Source organism: Mastigoproctus giganteus, chromosome 3 (genome assembly GCF_048544385.1).
Source record: "Mastigoproctus giganteus isolate SK-2022 chromosome 3, ASM4854438v1, whole genome shotgun sequence".
NCBI lineage: Eukaryota > Metazoa > Arthropoda > Arachnida > Uropygi > Thelyphonidae > Mastigoproctus > Mastigoproctus giganteus.
The window spans coordinates 254710281-254723619 of record NC_143577.1 but is presented as its reverse complement, the minus strand read 5'-3'; the positions used below and the strand labels follow the sequence as shown (position 1 = coordinate 254723619).

Here is a 13339-nt window from a genome sequence, read left to right as displayed (position 1 = left end):
CAATACTCTTGAACTGATTATCAGCAGTGATTCTTTATACATTAAGAATCTGCAAGTAAAAGACTCACTGGGTGGCAGTGACCAAAAAGATCTTTTGCTTTTTTAAGGGTGAATACAGTAGTGTTAGTTTTTAAATTCTATGCAGTGAGACAAACTTACGAGGGGTTTCCGAAAAGTAAGGTAACACATCTTTTCTCTTGATGATGTTTAATAATACGAAGTTGAAATTACACACCAAGAAATAAGTGAACATGCACTACTTCTCCACAAATTCTCCAGTTTTATTGATGCACTTGTCCCAACGATGGATCAGTTTATCAATACCAGTACTGAAGAAGTCCATGCCCACACGCAGTAACCAACATCGCACCGCCTGATGAACTTCCTCATTTGTGGTGAAATGCTTTCCTGAAAGGTGTTTTTTTCAGAGGGCCAAACAAATGGAAGTCTGAAAGCACTAAGCCTGGGCTGTAGGGGGAATGTGACAGAGTTTCCCAACGATTACGGCGCAACCACTCATGAGTGGTGTGTGGACGCGTTGTCAAGAAACAAAATCACGCTGCTTGTCAGGAGTCCTAGTCATTTGCATCGAATGTTGGCTTTGTTTTTCCAACGTTGCACAGTAAAGCTGTGCATTGATTGTTCCTCCCTTTGGCAAGAAATCCACCAACAGACGCCTTGGCAATAAAAGAACACTGTGGCTATGATTGAAGGCCTGCCTGCCCGATGTCAATCTTTAATGTCAACACGCCACGCTTTAAATTCATTGCATCAAAGACACACCCGCTTATTTGTCATCAGCTTTTTGCCATACACAGCAACTAGTTCATGGTGAATGTCACTTGGTGAAAACCCTTTTGCTTGCAAAAGGCAAATAACTTCACGAACAACTGTTTTGAACCACATTCACACGGTAGCCGCCATTTTGCAACTGGAATCTGCTGTGAGGCAACAGTACCGCAACACTGCACTGGTGGTCTTTTTGAACGTTATTAAAGAGTATCTGTCCACTGTGTTTCAACTCATTCCTTTTCACCGTTAAGAAAAAAACATGTTACCTTACTTTTCAGAAACCCCTCATATGATGCTACAAACAACAAATTCTAAGTGGGAAGCTTTCAGGAAATAATTGTAGAAGCTAATAAGCTTTTTGTACCAAATACCCATTCAAGGCTTAGACCTAAATGGATGTCAGATGAAATGATGAGACTTGTGGCAAAGAATAAATGTGTATAGGATGCATGTAAATTATTGGATGATACAGAAGCCTATAGTAGATAAACTAGTTTGTAATCAAGTCACAAAAGAGGTTAGGCAAGCTAAGGCAGATTACAAGAAGTCTCTGGCAAAGAATGCAAAGAACAGTGGCAAAGCCTTTTTTACTAATATTAATAGTGGGTAGGAGGGTAGAAGGAAAGAACAGTAGAAACTAATATTAACAGTAGAAATCACATTGGTCCACTTGATGTCAATGGTTTAACTGTTGATTATTCGGCTCAGGTTGGTGCAAATCGAATAGGTATTTTGCATTTACATTCACACAGGAGGAATTCTTCTGGGAATGCCAGAAGTTTATCAAACACTAACAGGGGGCTGAATGATTCTATGATAACTGAAAAGAAAGTGGAAGAGAAATTTTTTTTCTCCTTTATGGGATGTTTTCTGCCCCGTGACTGGTACCAAGAGCATGGGGTGGTTGGTTGGTTGGTTGGTTCTAACACTACTAGATTCTTACAAAGGCTGTTTGACACCATGCCAGTGGTTGACAGTGATTGGGATGGTTATTATTTGTTCCATATGCCACATTTATTTAACATTTTCTGTTAGATCTGAGTACTCCATCTTTTCCTCATATGTTTTCTGGAAGTTGATGTTGGGCACAGTTATGTCAATCAGGTAGGTAGCCCTTTCCTTCTTGCCAATGAGGGTTATGTCTGGTCTCTTGTTCAAGATCGTCTTGTCTGTTATTATGGCACAGTCCCAGTATAGTCTGGGAGTAGGGGCCTCTAGTACGGTCTAAGGTTTGTACTTGTAATATGATAAAAACTTTCTTTGATCAGCTGGTATTTTTGCAATAGCTTCTGATGTACTATGCTGGTGACCTGGTTGTGTCTGTGAGTGTACTCCATCTGGGTAATCACCCTGCATCCTGCTGCAGTGATGTGCTGCATTGTTTATAGGACCAGGTGGCATCATTGACATGTATTATTATTAGCTATATGATGCAAGAAAGCCTGAGGCTTATGCTTCAACAGCAAAAAAAAAAAAAAAAAAAAAAGTTACCCAGAGAGAGAGAGAGAGAGAGAGAGAGAGAGAGAGAGAGAGAGAGAGAGAGAGAGAGAGAGAGAGAGAGAGAAAAATAGAAGGGAATCACCAAGAAAGAGAAGAATGATGATATCCAGCTCAGGATCATCTGTTACTCCAGAGTCCCTAGCAATTAGAGTTTTTCGAGTCCAAGTATTCAGAGAGTGTTATTAATTACTCTGACTCGATACTCGGTTTGAGCCTCGACGAGCCCAGATCTCGCTTTTCTGTTGCTTTACTTCACTTACCTGTTAAATGGTCTAAATATAATTATGATCTAATCATATTGCTATTTTTTTCATCTCATATGTGAGATTGCGTTGCAATAACTCTCCTTGTTCCTTCATATAACGCATCATATCAAAAAAATACAATTGTGATGCAAATATTTTAAGATTTATACAAGAGTTTCTTTACTGTTTCTGCACATTTTTATATATTTTTGCAAGGTGAGGTTAGATAGTAAGTGATTTATTTTGTAGTTATTTTTCATGGATGTGCACATTTTCTGTATTATACCAAGTTTCACAGAAACTGAAATTCTCCGAACAGTTCAAATTTACAACTTGGAATAACCTTTACTTTTAACAAATTAAATTTGTTACTCTCATGATTATCTTGTCTTATATAAAATTTTAAACACATTTTTATCTGTTAATATTAACTATTCTGTTCTTCAAATATATTAATAATTTTTGTACAATTTCAGATAATTTGAAAAAAAAAAAAATACTTTAATTATGCAAAAGGAAAAGAGCTCAAAGGTTTGGGAACACTTTGCAGCAGGACCGAACTCCAATGCAAGAAATGTTCAATAAAATTATCGAACAAAGATGGAAACTCTTCAACTATGATAAAGCATTTAAAAACTGAACACCGAATAATTTTGCAAACAGAAGATGAAAAACAAGAATGTAGTTCTTCCAAAAAATAAAAAATTTTAGATACTTATTTTGTTAAAAAAAATCTTTGGATGAGATTGTTTCAGAATTAGCTGCTGTTAATAAGATATCTTTAAGAGCAATTACAAAATCTAGTTTTATTCGAGAAAGTTTGTAATTCAGGTTATAAGCTTCCTAAAGCAGAAAAAGACGTGATGAAATTGATTCACAATTTTTATCAAATTAAAAATTCAATACAGGAAAAATTGAGTAAGAGTAAAAGATTTAGTCTCTCTCTCTTGATGAGTGAACAAGTTCAAAAATGAGACAATTTTTAAATATTAATCTTTATGGAAATGGTGTAACATAACCTTGGTTTAGTTCGAATTCAAAATTCATGTTCAGCTCTGCAATTAGTAGAACTTGTAAGAAATCATTTGAAAAATTTCAATATCAATTTTGAAAAACATATTGTTGGATCAACTGGTGACAGTGCTAGTATTATGTTAATATATCATTGTGTCTCCTGTATTATATCATTTGTGTCTTAACCATACAATACATTTATCTGTATGCAACGTTTTGTACAAGAAAATCATGAGTTACGAGGAAAATGAAGTTGAAACAGTTGATGATGACTTTGTTGATTCAGAAGATTTCTCTCTTTTGATGAAGGGAAAGAAGAACTCTGTGTTGATGCTGACCAATTACAATTATCATAGTCTTATGACTTAAAGAAAAATATTCAAATTGTTCGTCAAACAGTAAAATATTTTAAGAAGTCTACTGTGTGCAACAGTTTTCTACAACAGAAAATAAAATGTGAATTAGGATATGAAATGGAATTAATCACAGATGTTAAGACACATTGGAATTCATTACTTGATATGATTTTAATTTTTTTAAGACTGTTTCAATTCATTAAAGCAGCTCTTGAAGATCTTGGTAATATGGATTTAATACAAAATCTCAACATTCAATTGCTTCACGATTTGAGTAACTCTTTAAAGCTGATTAAATTAACTATAGAAGCACTTAGTAGACAAGATGCAAATCTTTATTCATCACATTTGGCAGTTAACTTTATGCTAAAAAAATTGGAAGAAATTCCAAGGAATTTAGGTCAAGAACTATTAAATAAAATGAAAACTCGCATAAATAAACGTCAAAATGAAAATCTTGAAGACATTTCAGATTTTCTTGTAAGTGCTAAGAGATTACCAAAAAAATTGCTTATAGATTTTGCAACAAACTTAATGATTAGGCTGTTTCCAAATGAAACTGTTCAATTTAATGAGAATGTCACGAATATTGTACACCATATGACAATGGAAGAAGAATTAAAGACAATTTTAGAAAATTGCAAAAAAATCCTCATCCTCCACTTTCAGAAACAAATTTTAATAAATTAAAGCAAGAATTTATGTTATTTTTAAGTACTAAACAAAGAACTGAAAATCTGAACAAATTATATTATGCTTTATTAACAATTCAACCTACATCGATAACTGCCCAGCGAACATTCTCTGTTGCGGCAAACTCTTGCACTAAAGTACGTTCCAGATTATCTAACATATCACTAAATGCCTTAGTTTTTTTTAAAATACTGGTTTTTAAATAAAGTTAAAGCATAATTTATTTTACTTATTGTTAGTTATTACTTAGAATGTATTTCTGGATGTGAAATATAAATCTAAATAAAAATGTTTACTAATATAAATAGAATAGAATAGAATCTTTAATTGCAGCATGATATACATACAATTAGTTCTGTCACGGCATGGTGGTGCTAGGGGTTTACAAAACATATTTACAAAAGAGATGCAAATGAGAAAAACATAAGTTACATCAGATTATTGGAAGGCAACAAAGCACAGTTTTACATTTTCAGTTCAACGAGGATTCCCTTCCTGTATTTTTTATTGTTGACCACTTCTTGGAGGTCCCCGTCGATGGCTTGCAGTGAGGGCAGCATTTGCTTTGGAAGGAATCTGCCAGTTAGTACTAGCCGGTTACGGTTTGCTAGCAGCTGTGCTGAAGACCGAAGATAAGGGGGAAGAATGCGCCAAGAGCAGTGATCCCAGAAGTTCGGCTCTGTAATTTTACCGGTGTTCATCTTGATGGTGAACAGCAGCCTTCTTTCTCTGATGCAGAATCAGAGCCTGCGTAGTTGAAGGGCTTCTGCTAACTGTGTTGATCTGAGAGCTGGGGGAAGGTGGAGTTTGCTGTTGGCCCATTTTAGAAGCCAGAATTCGGCAGAGAATATTCTTTTAATGTTGGATTCAGCAGCCAAGGCCCATATCTCTGAAGCATACAGTATTGTCGGGTAAAGGATTGATACGATGTATCTTTTTACCAGTTGAGGGTCGGTGGTATGGAGCAGCTGTTGTTTGGCGACCCAGCGTAGTGAATTCAGCCTCGACTGTATGAGGTTTATGTGATTGTTGAAAGATAGTTTGGAGTCGAAAACGACCCCCAGATCTTTGTGTGTTTGAACACTTAGAACTGAAGAGCCATTAAGCACAGGCTCCAACGTTGTTGGGCTACCCTTTAGTGAATAAATTATTTGTGCCAATTTTAGGGGATTGATTTGGAGGTTAAAAATATTGAGGTAGTTAGCCATGCCCTGCAGTTCGCTAGTGATTTGCTGAGTGGTTTCAGCTGCCGAGTTGGATGGCGATATCCTAGTAGGGAGCTTGACATCGTCAGCATATGTGATCCAATTGCACTTGTTGGTCACAAACGGCACCATGATTGCTGAGAAGAGAATGCCAGACAGGACCCCCCCCCCTTGATGCACACCAACAGTTATGTGACACGTGAAGGTCTTTGTTCCAATCTTTAGAACAAGGGTCCTCTTGGATAGAAGAGATTCTAGGAACCAGAGAACATTGCCGCGAAAATTGAAGTAGTTTTCTAAGAGATGTAGGAGATTAGGTATATAGATGGCATCAAAGGTGGTTGTTGCAAGGTTAGTTATAGTTGACCTAATAATAATACCTATTTGTTACCAAATCAATTTATGATGTTAATATTCATGATGTAATCAAAACAATAGGTTGCTCAGAAATTTTTAAGCTATGACTCTGACTCAAACTCAGCATTTTGGACTCTATTCTGACACAGACTCACTTAGTCCCAAAATACTGAGTCTTCCCAAATCCTACTGGCAATGTATTTCCTGGTGTTCAATTATGTGATCTTGGATGATAAGCATGAATCCTTCAGTCTTGGGAAAGAGCCTCCTGTTCATGAGCCAGGCACTGGATGCATCTTATCTATGTAGTCTTAATAGAAGTCACTATAGTGTCTGCCATGGAGTGACTTCACTCATCTTTCTTTGTTTCTTCTCTCTGTATGAGTGTGGTCTCCTTGTTGAGGTTGTGCCATTTGTCTCTTTCTTATGGTGGTAGGTTGGCACTGCGTTTTCCAGGAAGTAACCTGGCAGGCTCTTAATAGCCTTCTTCTCTTGTTCAATGTAGTTAGCGAATCCCCTTCCTCCTCCTTTACGAGATATGCTCAGTCTCTTGACGGTTGACTTCGGGTGGTGTTGGCGGCTCTTGGTCATCATTATCCCAGTTGATCTCATAATCTCCTGTAGCTTTCTTTCCCAGGCTGGTGGTTCCTTGTCTTTGCATTCTGTGTTATATTGGTCTCTAATTTCTCTTCCAGTCATCCTGGCTGCTACCAGGGCACAGTAAATGGCTGTGCAGATGGTGTCTAGTGTTACTTTATTGTTGTTGAGATAATCTGATATTTTCCTATTGAGGTAGTCTGTGTTCTGTCACGCAGTTCTATTGGTTCTGTTTTGTTATGGTTTGTAGGATTCATTCCCTCTAATTCTGATAGGGCTTTCTTTCACTCTTCTTCTATTCTGGATATTGCAACCTTGTCTGTTTCCACTTGCTACTCCAAGTCATAGTTCTTGTTGTAGAACTTACTGTTCCTCCTCCCGTTGTGGTTTCTTTGTGTCTGTATTCATTGTTCTTTGATATGTTTGTTTGTTATTTTGGTTTTTAGGAGCATTAGCAACAAAGGCCATATTGCTCTGGGGATGTGCGGTGGTCATTCCCTGACATTTCTGCATTCTCCATATTTGATGGTCACAGGCTCGAACCCCAGTCTAATCAAGAATCATTTGCTATGCACTGCTGCCCCTGCCCACCTGGCTACAGAGCCATTGTTCTTTGTAGTTGGTCACTAACATCATGCTTGATTTTTTCCAAGATTACAGGAGCTATCAGGTTTTTCATAGCAATGATCATCTGTGGTCTGTTATTTACTGTCCAGTGACCTGAACGGTCAGGAACCATTCCAACTCACATCTATCCAGCAACTGTCCTTCCTCCATTTGACTTTATATCCCATAATATGTGTAGTCTAAGCAAAAGGAAGAATGATATAACCTAAGGCTTTGATGGATTGAGCTTGCTCAATCCATCAAAGCCTTAGAAAGCTCGATTAGATCACCTCGCAAGTGCCTAGTCTCAAGATGCTGTAATTTGCAGAAACAAAGCCATCTTGGTAAGACCACCCTTTAATTCACATTAGCATTAGCAGAGGCATTTGATGCAAGAAAGCAAGCTTATGCAGCATCAGCCAAAAAAAAAAAATAAATAATAAATAATAACCACTTCCACTTCGCCCCTCTGTTCGTTCGAAATACCTGTCCAGCTGAGCCTTAAACTTATTCAGACTATCAACCTCCACGACAAGGGATGGAAGTCTGTTCCACCAACCAACCACCCACTGGCTAAAGGCAAATTTCCTCACGTCTATCCTACATCTGTCTTTCCTCAATTTGAATTTATGCCCTCTCAGGTGATTACTCAGAGCAAGAGGAAGAATCCCATCAGCATTGAGCATTCTCAAACCATTCAAGGCTTTATACACCTCTATCAGATCACCTCACTGATGCCTAGTCTCCAGACACTGTAATTTGCAAAACTTAAGCCTTTCTTCGTAAGAGCACCCCTTTGTTCCATTCACCAATTTTGTTGCCCTTCTCTGTACTCGTTCCAGCATCTCTACATCTTTCTTGAAATGAGGCCTCCAGACCTGTATACAGTACTCTAGATGTGGCCTGACCATTTCCTTATACAAGGGAATAATCACCTCCTTATCCCTGCTAGAAAAATTCCTATATATCATCGACAATACACCATGAGCTACTCTTGCAGCCCGTCTGCACTGCTCAGAAAACTTCATATCTGCCTGCACAACCACCCCCAGGTCCCTTTCATTCTCTACCACTGTCAGTGTAGTACCACAGAGTTGATACTACACTGTGGTACTACACTGACAGTGTAGTGTAGTACTACAGAGTTGATATGTTGCTCTAGGGTTGCTGTTTCCCATTTGTAATACTTTACATTTGTCAATGTTAAACTTCATTTGCCACCTCTCAGCCCATCTGCTCAACCTTTCCAGATCCTGTTGCAGTAGCATAGTGTCAGTAGTGTCCTTGACAACCCTGCCAACCTTCGTATCGTGTGCAAACTTGGACATTAAGCTTGATATACCATCATTTTAATCAGATCACCTCGCAGGTGCCTACTCCCAGGCACTGCAATTTGCAGAACTTAACCTTTCTTCCCGTCACCAATCCCGTTGCCCTTCTTTGTACTCATTCTAGCAACTCTACAGCCTTCTTAAAATGAGGCCACCAGACCTGTACACAGTACTCTAGGTGTGGCCTGACCACTGCCTTGTAAAACAGGATACTCACCTCCCTATCCTTGCTAGCAAAATTCTTATATATCATTGACAAGACTTCATAACTTGCCCTGGCAGCCCCTCTGCACTGCTCAGCGAACTTCATATTTGACTGCACAGTTACCCCCAGGTCTTTTTCACTTTCCACTTCACTGAGTTTAGTACTACACAATTGGTACATTTCTCTTCGGTTATTGCTACCCACATGCAGTACTCTGCATTTGTCAATGTTAAACTTCAGTTGCCACTTTTCAGCCCATTTGTCCAACTTATCTAGATCCAGTTGGAGTAGCATACTGTCTTTACTGTTGTTAACAAACCTGTCAACGTTTGTATCATCTGCAAACTTGGACATTAAGTCTGATATACCTTCATCAATATCATTGATAAATACACAAAACAACAATGGGCCCAACACCAAACCCTGGGGAACTCCACTAGTAACATTTGTCCACAAAGAGCAGTGTCTCTTGATTACTACTCTCTGTCGTCTCCCACTCAACCATCCCTTTATCCATTGTAGCAGCTTACCCTTGATGCCATACCTCTCCAATTTGTACAGCAGTCTTCCATGAGCAACAGTATCAAAATCATTTCTGAAATCCAAGTACATGATATCAAAATTATTTTTGGCATTCAGTTCCTTTGTGACCACATCATGGTATCCAATAAAATTGGTTAGACAAGACCTCCCTTTAACAAACCCATGCTGTGTCTTAACTATTACTGCAGTCTTGTCTAGATGATCCTGCAATGCTTCTTTAACCAGTGATTCCATTATTGAACACAAGCTAAACTAACAGGTCTATAACAAGTCTACCTGTGTCACATTTTGAACCCCCTTTGTGAATTGGTGATACACTTACACAACTCCAGCCATGTGGACCTCCCCTGAGTTCAAGGAAGCTGTCATAACTATGGCTAAAGGTTTGCTTACTTCCTTTGCTGCCTCCTTTAATATAACTGGGTCCTATCCACCCTAGGTGCCTTTTTTATGTTTAAACATAATTGAACAGGTATAATACATAATAACCCACGTGAACAAAATTACAAAGGGTGCTTGCAACGGCTTGACACAGCTCAGTTGTGAACTGTCAAGCTATTATATATATATATATATATATATATATATATATATTCTTTTTCTGATTTTTTTTTTTTTTTTTTTAATTACTGGGAATTTTGATTTTATTTGGGTTGTTGTTATTTGGTTTTTAGGAGCATTAGCAACTAAGGCCATATTGCTCCGGGAATATGCGATGGTCATTCCCTGACCTTTCTGCATCCTCCATATTTGGTGGCTCACAGGCTCGAACCCCGGTCTAATCAAGAAGCATGTGCTATGCACTGCTGCTCCTGCCCACCTGGCTACGGAGGTCTTGATTTTATTTGGGCTATGATGGCTAGGTGGCACACTGAATAAAATATCATCAAAAATCTCCAATACAAGAACAATCATAATAAATTTATATCTTACAACTGGAATTTTTTTCCACAAATTTAAGAATAAAATAAGAATAATGTTTAAAATTTGTGGAATTATATTTGATTAGACTTGCTGCTCTGAGCCCAATGATGAGTAGGCAGGGAGACACTAAGAAATTTCCAGATGACTCAATCTGCCCTGATAGCTATTGACATCCTGTTTTCCTGCTGGATCAGTTTCTCTGTATTGGCTGCATAATAAATACAATTGGAACTGCAGAATTGGAAAGCTGGTGCTTTTTCTGTGCTGTCAAAGCTAGTACATTTTAATTACATTATAACACAGAAAAATTTCAAAAAATTTATCAAAAGCTTTTCTGTCTGTAACATACCAAGGGGGAGCTTGAGTTTCCTGAGCACTGGCACATAAGCTCATACCTGTTTAATTGCTAGATAAAATTTACATCAAAGTGCATATGTTTCCAACATTTTTCAATTAAGTAGAGTAGGCGTAAAGAAAAAAAAAAAAAAAGATTTATACTGGGTACTTCAAAATGATTTCCAAAAAGAGCATCCTATTGCTTTTTTGTAGTGATAGTACATCCAAGTCTGATAACTATAACTTTACTTCATAATGTATTCTGTAATGTGGATCTAAGTTAAAAAATAAAATAAACAAGGCTTTCCAAGTACACTATTTGTTGTTTAATGTTTGTATTAATCTCTATCCCATACATATATTTTGTGAATTTAAAAGGAAATCAAGTGCACAGCTATGGAAAGGAGGAAACTGAAGAAGACTCTGAGGACAGAAAAGAGTGGAGGAACAAAATTAAAATATAAAAAACAAAAAAAATAAATAAAAATTAGGTCGAGGATATGGTTGACACAATGGAGAAAATTCAAGAAAAAAAGAAGAAAAGGAAACCAAACACATTACATTTAAGTTTTTGGTTTCCTGGTGTAACTGGTAACCCCAGGGGCTCACATCTGGTGAGTATGGGTTTGGGACACACCCAAGCTCCTAAGCTGGATATCATCATTCTTCTCTTTCTTGGCGATTCCCTTCTACTTTTGACTCTTTCTCTCTCAGGGTAACTCGGGAAATTTTTTTTTTTTTTTTTTTTTCCTTGGGTGGTGCAGCATAAGCCTCAGGCTTCTTTGCACCATGTAGCTAATAATAATAAACGCATATATGTGTTTTTGTTTTTATCCCAGTCGTGTGCCAAAATATCAAAATTTCGCGCATGTGCTAATAGGTTAAGGAATTAACCTGTATATTATTTAAACAATATAAGAAGGTATAAATGAACATAACAAAAGAAAATTCTTACATATTATTTCTCCAAGATAATACTTTATTTTTGTAGCAGGCTATCTCAAAACGCTTTCCACCCTTCCTCATTCGCACAACTGCGACATTAGTCAGCCGAATTTGATTAGTTGGTGTAAATATAGACATAATTCGCCTTAACAATATTCAGTTTCTTCCAAGATAAACTAGATAGTCACTACAGAATTCAGGAACAGCGTAAAAACAGTTTCACTCATATTCAAAATAGGCGTATACGCACACTTCGCTTGAACCATTATTTCGATTTTGGAAGAAATTTCCTAAAAAATTAAATCAATCATCTGCACTCGCACTTCTTATTTACAGCTGACTTATTACGTAATATTACCACATCCAACTAAATTCGAAACGTGCGCCACCTAACCGTCACGGTCAGGAATGAAAACAGAATGCCAAGTAGATGGTTAAAAAAAAATTAGAAAAGGAATATCCAATGCAAATAGTTTATTGACAATCTTAAACTGAGCTGATTCTTAGCATCCAAAGACAAAAAAGAAAATATTGTCCTTCTGCATTATATACAAAAGTCCCAGTTTTCATTCTGCTCCTGCTCTACTACGGGATTTGTGTCTAAATTTATACCGCTTTCCGGGAATTGCACCTTATGATAGTAGCACAGGCTAAGAAAGTAGGTAATCAGGACATTTATACATTCTACATTTATATCATTCTACGTAACTAGACATTTTTGGGCCTACAGCAAAAATTATAAATTCATACAATATCAGAAATGCCTTCATTTTCATATCTGGTGAGTATGGGCTTGGCAAACCCAGGGTCCTGAGCTGGATATCATCATTCTTCTCTTTCTTGCTTTCTTGGTGATTCTCTCTCTCTCTCTCTCTCTCTCTCTCTCTCTCTCTCTCTCAGGGTTTGCGGAAAGTTTTTTTTTTTTTTTTCTGGCTGGTTCAACATAAGCCTCAGGCTTCCTTGCACCATATGGCTAAAAATAATAATAATAATAATAATAATAATAATAATAATAATAATAATAAGAAGAAGAAGAAGAAGAAGAAGAAGAAGAAGAAGAAGAAGAAGAAGAAGAAGAACGTAGCAGAATTAAGAGTCAAGATAGGTCATTTGACCCAGTACCAACAGGGTAATAGAAGTAAGAAATTGATTGGAAAGGTGAAGAGCATCCTCAAGAGAGACAGTGTCCTCAGCAAACATGAGGAGTTCTGGGGAAATATCTGGAGCAGTGAAGTAAGACATAACAGCAGAGCACCCTGGATAGAAGTAGAAAGGAAGAAAACCAAGGACATACAAGGGATGAGAGAGTGGGAGATTCAAGAAGAAGACTTAAAACAGTCGATCAGGAACACCCACAACTGGCGAACCCCAGGAATTTATAATATCCACAACAACTGGTACAAGAAGCTCACCTGCACACACACAAGTACATAGCAGAGCAGTTCACTCGAATGATAAGGCACCCGGAGACAATCCCGAAGTTCCTCACCAAAGGAGTCACATATCTGAAGCCTAAAGACGAAGATACAAGAAACCCGGCGAAATAGTTGTTGAGCAGATGGGCTGAGAGGTGGCAAATGAAGTTTAACATTGACAAATGTAAAGTACTACACATGGGAAACAGCAACCCCAGAGCAACGTATTAACTCTGTGGTACTACACTGACAGTGGTAGAGAATGAAAGGGACCT

At 37.6% G+C, this 13339-nt stretch overlaps 1 protein-coding gene across 1 annotated transcript in view; it reads right to left on the bottom strand.

The window, feature by feature from the left end:
* The window catches only part of Sbds (SBDS ribosome maturation factor), a 54760-nt gene extending 42758 nt beyond the window's left edge, over positions 1–12002 (bottom strand). The window contains exon 1 of the mRNA XM_090371038.1: positions 11660–12002. Coding sequence (XP_090227164.1) covers positions 11660–11787 — 128 coding nt within the window. The 5' untranslated portion in view covers positions 11788–12002. The remainder of the gene's footprint in view (positions 1–11659) is intronic.
* Positions 12003–13339: the final 1337 nt, after the last annotated feature.